At 31.8% G+C, this 12,526-nt stretch overlaps 1 protein-coding gene across 4 annotated transcripts; it reads right to left on the minus strand.

Moving 5' to 3' along the window:
- Positions 1 to 4,195: 4,195 nt before the first annotated feature.
- On the minus strand, positions 4,196 to 9,784 carry LOC123894405 (AT-hook motif nuclear-localized protein 9-like). Of its 4 annotated transcripts, none has more exons than XM_045944402.1 (7): positions 9,316 to 9,784; positions 8,747 to 8,771; positions 7,505 to 8,020; positions 6,036 to 6,103; positions 5,620 to 5,751; positions 5,061 to 5,222; positions 4,196 to 4,679 (listed from the first exon to the last, which is right to left on the minus strand). In XM_045944402.1, the coding sequence occupies exons 3-7, from the start codon at positions 7,926 to 7,928 to the stop codon at positions 4,425 to 4,427; spliced, it is 1,041 nt and encodes a 346-aa protein (XP_045800358.1). In that variant the 5' UTR covers positions 7,929 to 8,020; positions 8,747 to 8,771; positions 9,316 to 9,784; the 3' UTR covers positions 4,196 to 4,424. The 4 variants fall into 4 exon arrangements, with proteins under 4 accessions (XP_045800358.1, XP_045800361.1, XP_045800359.1 ...); XM_045944405.1 differs by having other exon boundaries at positions 8,747 to 8,817; positions 9,316 to 9,763; XM_045944403.1 differs by having other exon boundaries at positions 9,235 to 9,763.
- Positions 9,785 to 12,526: the final 2,742 nt, after the last annotated feature.

Genomic DNA, 12,526 nt, shown 5'->3' on the forward strand with positions numbered 1-12,526 from the left:
ATAAGGTTAGGGTAGTTGTGAGTCACGAGAGGAGAGTTTGCAATTTTTTCGTGCAAAAATTGGAGTTGAGGACGGTTTGCAATTTTTCTGTGCAAAAATTGTAATTGAGAGTGTTTGCAATTTTAGTCATCGTAAAAAATTGCAGATTTAGTATTATATTATTGCAGATTTAATAGTAAAATATTATCGTGAGTTTGTTTAGTTTAGTTTTTATTTGTTGAAGATTCTATTTAGTTTTATTTATTGTGTGGAGATTTTTTTCGATTATTTCTCCAACAAAACCTACTTTATGTGTCTCATAGGTTCTTCGACGGAGATTAGTTATTGTTAATGGTAGTGAAAACTAAAAACTTTAAAAAAGAAAAACTTGAGTCAAAAAAACTTTGAAAAAGAAAACGGAAATTTTAATATTTTTTTTCTTGAATCATACTTTAATAAAGAATAAAAAATGACTACATCAAAACTTTGGAAAAGATGACTACATCAAAATTTAGTATCTTTATATGTAGTGTAAATTTAAATTAACCAAAGTTGAAGGTAGAAATGGCCGATTCAAGATGGTACAGCAAATGATTCCAAACTTTTAGATTCTGAAAAGAGGAGAATCCAATATTATATTATGATTTTAATAACTATATATACACAATCATCTAAACAATGATGTCATGCTGTAATATGATTTAGTAAAATATCATTATAAGTATTTACATTGTAGGATATAATTTTTTAAGTAAGATAGCATTCTCTATTTTCTTTTTCGTAAGATGATAGCATTCTATTACTCTTTTATACTTACATGGGACCAATGTTTTTTCTAGAGAACAAACATATAGAATAATAAATATCGAATGAGATATTCCCTAGACTAAAAAAGTACATCCAAATACGGCAAGTCACCAAGATTAATTTATTTAGTTTTAGTTATATGAAGACAATTTTCTGTCAAAAAAATCATATGAAGACAATTACAATCTTTTCATGAATATTTCTTGTTGTTTTTAACTGTAGCTCAATTAGGGACATTAAAAATATTGTCATAGATCTTAGATCCCATGACACTATTTCTCTCATTATATTCTAGTAGATTAACTAAACATGACTAACTAAAGAAACTGGAGTTCGAGCATTGTTACAACCATTTACTATTTATGTAAATTTTTAGCCACTAAAGTATATGACCAACAAAACAAAAACTAAACATGATTAAGGCTCCGTTTGTATTAGCTTATTTTTTAGTTTATGTAAATAACTTATGCAATATTATTATAAATTTGTTAAAAGGTAGTTTATGATAAAATAACTTATAAAAATACAATTTTCACTACCGTGAACTTATAAAATAGCTTAAAACCTATAAGGTTTGGAATGGGGCGGAAATATCCGAACCCCATCAAATATAGGATTGAGTTCTACTTTTTATCCTTATTGGAGATCAGACCTGGTAGAATGATATTCAAATTCAAAATTAGATTTCCCAAAGTTATAGCAGGGTGTTGTAATTGATCTGGGCCATTCGATCTCTGATTGGCGGCTGAAATCATATTATTTTATAAAATTGTATTTAAATTTGAACTGTCTGATCTCAAATCAACGGTCATGATTGATTACAGCGTAAAACTGCGTCATTATTTGACAATAGTGAATCCATATCCCTCAAATTCTTTTTTTTTTTTTTTACAAGATAATAACACTATCCTCAAATTCTTTCGTATTGGTAAAAGACAAAAATCATTCCCGCTCCATTTTCATGTCTAAACATATCAAATTTTAAGTCAAGTCTACAGTTATGAGTTGATATAACCAATATTTGTATTGTTGTGTTACTAGTAAACATCGATAGTATATGTGATAATAGACAATGAACCTTAATTTTGTTATTTTTCACAGTAGATGGATCATTGTGTCATCATATATAAACCAAAAATATAAATATGGTATATAGCATCAGCATGTTACTATTCATGAATATTACAAAATCAAATGTCAAGATCAGGCTGAACAACACACATAACCAACTATATTTATTTAAGACTATAATTAGTGGCTTGTATTGTAGTAGAAATTTTGTTATTGTCGAAGTTTTGTAACACAACAAACAATTGATGTTGATACTATAATTATTTGCTTGTATTCGAGTATGAATTATGATTTTTAGTTGTTTCCTCATTCTCAACAATGTCGAATACAAAATTGATTTATTTGGAATATGGTGTTAGAATTGTGTGAAAAGAATATGTTAATTCATAGAATATATATCTCTGCAGTGAAAATATATATTTAGTGTAATTAAATTAGATTAGATGTATGGTTAAAGAAGTTTTACCGACGGCTATGAAGCACGGACTCCGACACGGACACCGCCACACGGACACGGACACCACGACATCGCTAATGTGAAAAATATAGGACACCGACACCGCTACATATTTATAAAACATATAAATCGAGAATCAAAATATATACATGTAAATCTAATTTGAGCAAATTATTTTTTAAACAAAGTTTTAAAACAAGATATGATAGTATTTTACCTTTATTTATCCATCTACGATCGAAAAAACTAAAACTATCGTAATCAAAATGTAATGTCTCCAATCCCTCATTGATTAATATTGTTGTTTCTACACATCTTTAACTCTTGTAAATATGTCTGATATGTGTCTAAGGAGAGTATAAGCAAAGAAAAAATAATTATTTTTGGGACACTTGTCCGACACGTGTCATACAAGTGTCTTACAGGTGTCGGACACCGATTAAAGGAGTGTCAAACTAAAGGAAAAATTGAATTTTTTTCGACATCGATATGAGCTATCTGACACGTGTCGGACGAGTGTCATACGAGTGTCGGACACTGACACGTGTCAGATACCGCGACACGCCTAATCATAGAGGTGTCGGTGCTTCCTAGACAGACGGTGTATACAACTTAGTTGAAAGTTCGGCTGCGAGTAAAATCTGGCCAAAAAATTATTCCATCCAGAAATCGAACCCGGTTTCTCCCGAAATCCATCATTTTTGGTGAAGCTCTTTAACCTGATTTGGTTAGACTCTACTATGCTTCTAAACATATGGTACAAATATAATTTTTACAAGTATAGAAATAAAAGACAGTCGCATAAAATTCAATAATTTTTAATTCTAAAAATGAATCCTCTACTTTTAGGAAGAAAAAGTCATTGTAACTTTAATGTATTTGAGGAAAAAAAACAAGTTGAGAGAAAGAAAAAAAAAAGTGATAATAAGATGAAAGTGAGAGAAATATTGATGAGAAACAGAAAAAATTGAAGTGATTTTTCTACAAGGTCTATTTGGTGGCCAAGATTAGAGAAATAAAATATTGTAACATAAAAATGGACAAGAGCAATGCTATTGTCACACTTCACAGAAAAAATGTGTTTAGAAAACATCAAAATTATAGCAGAAAATCATAACACATGAGGTTGTAAGAATTATGTTTGGAGAGTTTTCTATACTCACGCTGACAGTTGCATACCGCTCAACCAAACACATACTCACATGAGTATATTTAAGTTCCAAAATGTCAATTTTATGCAAAGTTTGACGACTGATGATTTGGCCGAGCTAACGATTCATGACAAGACTAATACAAAATATATTCTAGAAAGCGTTATGAGAAAGAACCTGATACTATTATATACTGTATAATGATTGCTCTTCTCCACATTACATCCCCCGTGTTGCTCACACAAACAAAATACACCACTGAAAGATATCTTTAAATTAGAATTTTACACCACCGGAAGATATCTTTCGATGAAATGGGGGGAATTCTGAGCAATATCACGGGCGAGAATAGGAATTACCGTTATATATAGTATGGAATGCAATAGAGAATGGCATGAAGCCCTAATTCATGGCAAGTGTTGAGGACTTGAGGTTGAGGGAACCTTTCATTCATACTTTGAAAGAGTACTTGCATTTCTTGACACAATTCAATGACAAAAATCGCAAGATTTGCAACTCGCAAGACTCCTATCGAAAATAATATTTTGTTTTAGAAGGGCATATATACCAACCAACAACCCTCAAACCATGTTGTGGGAGATTAGTCCCTTCTGCTATAATCACTTTGATTAGAACCACGCCATCATATCACATAAGTCGTGATATATTCACTTAAACCACAATAAATCTAACCAACTATCAATTTCCATCAAAGAAAAAATAACCAAGATAGAGCAAAATCTTCAAATTTAAATACCTCACAACTACAAAGATATGAGTAGAACCCCTAAAGTCAATCAATCACAAGGTAACATAAATGAAATTCCACAAGTCAATAAGGCTTTCTCTACTCTATAGTTGATAATGCCAATTATGTCATAACTATGCGAAAATTAGATGAGTAACCATCAATCTTAAATATTTACCAAGTACTGGTGTATGCTAATAAAATAAAATTATCACCCGCGCATTAAATCAATGTCAATATGCGAATTACGCATATCCAAGGAACGCGATGCAGGCCAAGAATTGAGAGATGATGGAGTAAGATTTTGATTTGGTGAAGAAATGTTGTTCATTGCAACTGGATTATGACCTCCATGCTGATGATGCTGATGATGATCTGCCTCTATACCAACTTCTTGACCTTCCGAATCTTCAATCTTCTGTTTCTTTGTCTTTTGTCCGCCCCACATAAAGCTCCCAAGTATCACCTGATAGTCATGACCAATCAAATGTAACAATCCAAATAAAACTCGGGTTTGGGATTAATTTCACTTTAAGTGATATTGTTCGAACATGAAAAAGCCAACACCGTATAAAAATGCGGATGTGGATTTGTTGCAATTACAAATCTCATGCAGTTAGCACATCGGTGGTTGTTGAACCAACATTGGAGTCTAGATTTCAAGCTCAATATTTTAGTTTGAAAGAAAGAATCAAAATATGTTTGTTTTCTGCACTGTTTGATCTCGATCAAATGACCATCAATGTGCTAAATGTGTGAATTTGTGACTGAAGTAAATCTAAATCCATAAAAATACAACATTGCTGATATGCAGAGTGACCGATGTGCTAAACATGCGTGCAATTACCTGAACAGAACTTGCAGCAATGAGTAGTCCGCCGACGCCTCCACCAATGACACGGCCATCAGGACTTGCAAGACAAACACTTAATGAACCAGTTCGATTTCGGGAGCTACCATTATCAGCAACCAAGTAAGAGCCTGACAAGCTAAGTATCTCGAAACGCCCCTATTGAAGCCAAAGTCCGCCAATTATTAAACATAACCATGCATTAAAAAAGAAACAAGACTTTAACATGCTAAAGAGAATTATTGAAGGGATAAGAAAAAGAAACGAAACACAGCAAAACAGACAGATTCTGAATTACATAGCCTGAAGATCGTATAAGAAACAACAACAAATATACATATATAAGAAAATGCAACCACTAACATTATTTGCATATAAAAAAAATGCATTCTTAATCCGAGCCATTCTTCCAAAATAACAAAAGATTGATATGTGATTATATCATTTATATAAGTTTGAAACCTATCTAATATATGCATTTAAACGATCATAAATATTTATGAACCTATAAACACATTGAAACATAGATGCACGTAAAAATGAGAAAGTTTCAAACCTCATATGTGACAGATCCCCCAGATGTCGAAGCTTGACAAAGCGTCACAGTAGAGACAGCACCAGTGGCTGACATAACAAATATAGCTCTAGGTCCCTCCTGAGAAAATGCCAGAATTTTTGTCGCAATGTCCTACACAGAAGAAAATTGTCAATTTTCAAATGAATATTTCCTATATACTTACACAAAAGGCAGAACATGTTGCACAAATTCATTAGGATCGTCATACAGAAAATTGATGATTTTCTAGAGAACAATTGTCTCAAATGAATTCGCTTTCTAGAAAAGTACCATGCCATATTCTTCGATAGATTCATTAAAAATAAAGCAGCACTTCAACGATAAATAAATAAAAGTAAATATATAATAACAAAACAAGAAGATTGATACCGATTGCTATAAAAAATGTGGCATACCTCTCCAATTGCGACATTGATCACATGTGGGGTGAAACCATTCCCAGCTGAACTTGAGATCAAACCAGCTGGCAATAAACACTCAAATCATCAAACACAGAAAATATATAAAAATAATAAAACAAGAGTAACATAAAATCTATCCCCTTAGGTTGAATCAACATTGAGACAGAACCAAACCGGTCCTTACTACAGACATTTCACTAAATTAGCAAATAGGGAGTGCAACTGTTAGGTTATGCTCAATTGGCAATGCCAAAATGCCTTTTGGTTTTATAAAGCGACAAAATTTGAGACAAACAGTTCGTAAGGTCTAGCTCAATTGGCAATGCCGATATTGCTATGTTGAACACCTTCACCCAGGTTCGAACCCAGAACCTTGCAATGTGAGTTTCAGTGGTGTTTACCACTTCATCTATAGACCCAAAAAAAATTGTGACAAACAAAACTTTCAAGAGTTTAATAACTATACAATGAGTAAATAAAACATGTTTTGCATACGTATCCAATCATACTTCACCATCTTATCATAATAAACATGCTTGCATATGTATCCAAATTTGGATTTTCCGCATTCTACAATCCCCACATTCACACAATCGGCACATTGGTGACCGCTGGATCAAAATCGGACCCTCCACATTTCAATGCAGATTTTGATGTTTTTTTAAAAAACTAAAATACCAAGCTCGAAATGAAGACCATCGGATCTCGATCTACCGATCATGTGCTGACAGCTTGAATGTCCCTACATTCACGCAGTCGGCACATCGGTAACCATTGGATCATAATTGGACGATACACATTTCCATGCTGATTTTGATATTTTTTTAAAACTAAAATACCATGCTCGAAATGAAGACCATCGGATCTCGATCTACCGATCATGTGCCGACTGCTTGAATGCCCCCCACATTCACGCAGTCGGCACATCGGTGACCGTTGGATCAAAATCAGACGATCCACATTTCAATGAAGATTTTGATTTCTTAAAAAAACTAAAATACCATGCTCAAAATGAAGACCATCGGATCTCGATCTACCGATCATGTGCCAACTTCTTGACTGCCCCCACATTCATGTAGTCGGCACATCGGTGACCGCTGGATCAAAATCGGACGATCCACATTTCAATGCAGATTTTGATTATTTTTTAAAACTAAAATACCATGCTCGAAATGAAGACCATCAGATCTCGATCTACCGATCACCAATGAGTAAAGTTTTGAATAGACAGTGTGGGTTATGTGTGTGGCAATTGAAAATTTTTTGTTAACTCAATTTCTTTCGGTATTAGAGTGCAACATGAAAAAGTAAACAAATCCTAACTCAAATATATGCATGTAATATATTTATGATCAAACAACACATGGATATGAATTTATGAAACCAGAAACATACCAAGTTAAAATTAAAATCAATTTATTTCTACTAAACGCGACAAATTAAAAAGTAGAATAGAAATTTACCAACAGAAGCCAACTGCTGTTTCTTCCCTGAACCTGGAGGGCGACCGCGACCGCGTTTCTGTACTTGCGGTACAGATCCAGGTTGACTTGCTGGTGTTGTTGGAGTCAACGCCAACGAAACATTTCCGTCAGCCCCATACTTTCTAGGCCTTCCTCGCTTCCTTTTGACAGGTTCACCAGTTGAAGCAGCCGCAGAAGGAGCACCGACATTGATACATTGGGATGAAATTCCGGAAGAATCCATCGGCAATGTGGATCCAATAGTACCACCAATACTTGATTGAAATGGTGAATTGGTATTCGGTAGTTGACGAATACCGGGCGGACTATGCAATTCATGTTGGTTTCCAGAACCAGGTAATCCTCTCTGCATAAAGTACGATGCAGAACCCGATAATGCAGCCATTTGGTCGCCTCGATCCATGCATTTAAGTTCAAGTCCCTTCAAAATCTTTGACGACAATAAAACTCGAATCCCCTCTAAATACTCAACAATCTAAAATTTACCACCTATCTCTGTTCACATATAAAATCAATGTCAAATAAAAAAAAGTTAGAAAAATCATAAAATTCAATGCGCGGTCAACAACAATTGACTAAGAATTCCGAATAAATAAATAAATTATTAATTGAAAATGTCGTTTATTGAAAAAGTCAAGTATTTGAATTTTCAACGCAATGAATGCACAATTTTCAATAAAAATTGACACTTTTAAGTAATCCCTCCCGTCTTCTTTTTGTTTGGTCAAGTAGCCTAGTTGCCAAAATTTCACCCCTTAAGATGAATAAGTGGAGAGTTTGAGGTTCAAACTCCGACCTTGCATATTTCAATATCCCTACCAACTGCGCTATGCTCACGGGGACAAATAGTAAATTTGGTCGAAGAGGATATGAGACCGTCATCCTGACCAGAAATTTGATAAAACTAACCACAAATCATAAATGAAATATTTCAACATTGCGAAATGTACTCAGACTAATATTTTTTGTTTTAACCATCCAATTCTCAGGGAAAATGGACCGAGTAATCTGGAATTTGGCCAGAAGATAATTAAAGTCTGATCGATAATTGTTTCAGCCAAAAATCAAACTTGGTACTCCGACTAATTCAATGTTAACTAAAACTCATTAACCATTTAAGTTCAACCACTTTCATATACATACTCTACTCAATTATACATATGAATGCTTGACATCTATATCTAAATGTGAAGAGCAAGCAAAAAAGGATAAGAAAATTACCTTAAGACTCAAAAGCAAACCAAACCTGCAGAAAACAACCAAAAAGTATAATCTAGATCAATGGAAATAATCTACAAAATCAATTATTATAGTAAGGACAAAAATAGAAACTAGATTACATCTTAAACTATACACAAAAACATGAAAAAATAAGAGAAGGCTTGACATTGAAGATAAAGACCAGCTTAACTGTAACAGGTCCACTCTCACAGTCACACCAACCAACCCATAACAAAAACTTCAACACTAAGCAATTTCTAAAGTAACCCCATTTTAGCTTACCCTTTGATGCAGACACCAAGAAAATCAAAAATCCCAAAACAAAACAAAAAAAGTTCCTTTTTTTACTCTCAATGTTATAAACCCAGTTTCAAACTCAAGTAAAATGAACAAAATGCTACACTAAAAAAAGCAACTTTTATATAAAACTACACAAAAAAGCTGCAACTTTGGTGAATTAAGTGAAAAGTAAAAGAGATTTTTCACACCTATAAAGCATATTTAAGCATAAGGAAGAGATAGTGCTATGCTATGAAATATGAATGCATAATTCAAAAGAGAGTACTAACATATGAAGAGAGGGAGAGAGAGAGAGAGAGAATCAAAACTCAAAAGGGTATTGTGAATTGTGATTGTGATCATGTGGTTCACAATTCACGTACTCCATGATGAAGATGTGGTGGAAGCTAGTGTGAAAGTTGAAAAACGTTCAACGGTTTCATAGGGAATTAAAGAGAGGTGGTGGTGGGTGACAGAGCAGCACAGAGAGAGAGAGAGAGAGAGAGAGAGAGAGAGAGATGAGAACAAAACAACATTAACTACAGAATGTGAAAAAAGTAAAAATGAAAAAACATTAGTGTATGAATAGTGTTTGAAATATGCTATGTTTGTGTCTGATTTTTTCTCTTTCTTAGTGTGTGTGTCAGTTGCATAAGTCATTATCAGATTGCATAAGTCATTTTATTTTTCTAGGGGGTGAGGATGATATGGAGGTCTTTATTCAGATTTTCTCTCTCCTAGTTTGATTAATAATCATGAATGATGATAGTGATCATGAAAATATGGTCTATATAGAGTTTAGCTATGTGCTTTACTAACTGGCATTTCACAAACAAACAAAACTTTTCAACACAAAAGCACTTCTTCTTTTTTGGATTTTTGGAACTTTGAACTAGGATTTTGGATAACATGTTAACACACTCTCAACAGTGAGATTTTTTGTTTTAATTTGTAAAATTAATTCATTTATAAATTAGTGGTTTGAAAAAAAATTATTAATATTTTATATGTGAATTATACGGCAGACTATTTTCATAAGTGGTTTAGGGTTAAGGGCGGTAAAAAACTTATCAGAAAATTTAATAATGGTAGACCATACTTTTCAAAATTAATACTTCATGACCCTCCTTATTTTTAGAGATAAAGTGGTAATTTGAGTAGTGTCAATTTAATATAATAACTAAAGATTTCAACAACAGAAAACAAAAGTTAATTGTGGTCTAGGATCCCCATCAATTATAGAATTCCGACTAATTAATGATAAATTTGTGCATGAAAACCAAAAACTACTAAGGTATCGTTTGGCTTGACTTTTTTTTATGTCTTAGAAGCTATCTAAAAACTAAAAGTGAAAATAAGAGCTTGAAAAAAAAAAAAAACTAAAAATATTTGGTAATTGTTGTTTTTTTAGCTTCAAAAGTCTTTTATCTATGTATTTTACTCATAAAAATTAAGCAATTTTTTTCTAACAAGAACTTCTTAAAGATCTGTTTGTCCTAACTTCTCCTTTTATTGAATAAAAAAATTTGAAATAAGTTAGGTCAAACGGTACCTAAGTATTACCCTGAATCTGTGTTCCATTATATCATAATTTGAGCTAATAATTTATACTTTACAATAAGCTCCCATGACAAAAAAATAGGCTTAATTGCATATTTGGTCTCTTAAGTTTATTTTATGGTTCAATTTAGTCCCTTACGTTTAAAAAATTTCAAATTAGTCATTTCAAATTTTTATTTAAATCATCCACGTGGCTAAATGATTTGCATATGTCGAACAACTTAGGAATGTGCCACGTGAAAATTTTACATGAAATTAACTCAAAATATATAACTGAAAATTAGTCAAAAGTTAACGAAAATGACGAATTTATGTTGATATTAATAACTTGAAACTTTTTAAACGTAAGAAACCAAATTAAAACCTAAAATAAACGCAAGAGACTAAAAATGCAATTAAGAAAAAAATAATATTTGGTATAACATATTTTCCTTTCAAACTTATTACATATTATTTTTATTATTTTACTTAATGAGTTTAAATTTTTTCTTGTACTTTTATCTCTTCCATCTTTCTCAAAGAAAATATATACACACACAATAATTCAACCACTAATTTTATTGTAATATTTTTTCTACAAAACACTCCAAAATTGACTCTAATTTATAAATTAATTTATCAATTACCTTTGGTACAAATTTATCAATCATCTACTCTTATATTTTTAGTCATGAGAGTTTAATTTTGTAAGGGAAAATTAAATAAAGTTAAGTATTACACTGATTAAATTTGACTCATCCAATATCCCTATCGCTCTCTCAGCATAAAGGTTAGGAGATCTTGACAAATAAAAAAAGTGACAGAGCTGACTGAAAACATAGCACTCCTTCACTGACTCACTTTCAGTCTTATTTCATCACATATAAAAAATGAATTCAAAATTGATGTAAAGCATGCACGCAACATTTTAATGGGATGATTCAAATTTAAACTGTTTTTTATATATATTTAATATGAAATTTGAGACTAAAATTTAGACCGTCACAATTTAGTAACTGGTTAACTGTATACTCAGTAGACTGCACATAAACCATATTATATATTCTCTCTGATTTTATATATAAAAAAGTGTTTACTTTTTAGATTTGTTGTAAAATTAATATATTTACACTACAATATTGATTAGATGCATCAACTTTATAATATATTAAAAAATAAATATTTTCTTATATATAGATCGTGGAGTATATAAAATATAGATATGGCTCACTTTATTTGTTTGCATGTGACTTACCTCTGCCCTCTCCATATAAATGGTCCATGGCCATTCTACACCACACAATAAATATCTATCAAAGGTTGGGAGGGATATGCTATTTTCTTGACAACCTTTCAACCAAAGAAGAATATCTTCCCTATTGGTAGTACACCTATGACAAAACAACAACATATATGTTCATCATCTATTGTCTCATAAATCATTATCAAAGTTTATGCAATTTGCTTGATTTAAGTACAATTTATTTAAGATAAGAATGCAATCTTAGGAGAATCCACAATGGTAAGTTATTGCTTATAAGAATAGGTGTCATATTTAATCAAAAAAAAAAAAGAAAAAAAGAATAGGTGTCATCATATATAACTAGTTTTGTTGGGAGGAAAAAAATATAGTGATTATTGAGTTGAAGTGTCTTAATTAGTGTCTGGTCTCTTGAGACACTAGTTAGCATGACTCATAAATATATTCTCTTTTCGTAGAATTCATACTTTTTAAATATTAAAATAAATGTTTGGAAAAAAAAAATAATGTTTGTTGAAATATAATGATATAAAGTTATCTGTGAAAATTATTTAATAATTTTGTAGAGGTGTTCAACATTTGATTCATCTTCTTCACTAATTCATAACAAAATATATATAAATAGAACTCAAAATTGTATAAGTTTTAAGTTTTTTTTTTTTGCTTTTGTTTGCTTCAATCTTCTCCTAAATTCTAAAATC

This window comes from Trifolium pratense, linkage group LG7 (assembly GCF_020283565.1).
Source record: "Trifolium pratense cultivar HEN17-A07 linkage group LG7, ARS_RC_1.1, whole genome shotgun sequence".
NCBI lineage: Eukaryota > Viridiplantae > Streptophyta > Magnoliopsida > Fabales > Fabaceae > Trifolium > Trifolium pratense.

Coding starts and splice junctions, on each gene's coding strand:
- LOC123894405 (XM_045944402.1), bottom strand. CDS start 7,928: ATGGATCGAGGCGACCAAATGGCTGCATTATCGGGTTCTGCATCGTAC. Junction 6,104..7,504: donor ACAGCAGTTGGCTTCTGTTG/GTAAATTTCTAT, acceptor GTTTATTGCCAG/CTGGTTTGATCTCAAGTTCA. Junction 4,680..5,060: donor TTGCTGCAAGTTCTGTTCAG/GTAATTGCACGC, acceptor CATGACTATCAG/GTGATACTTGGGAGCTTTAT.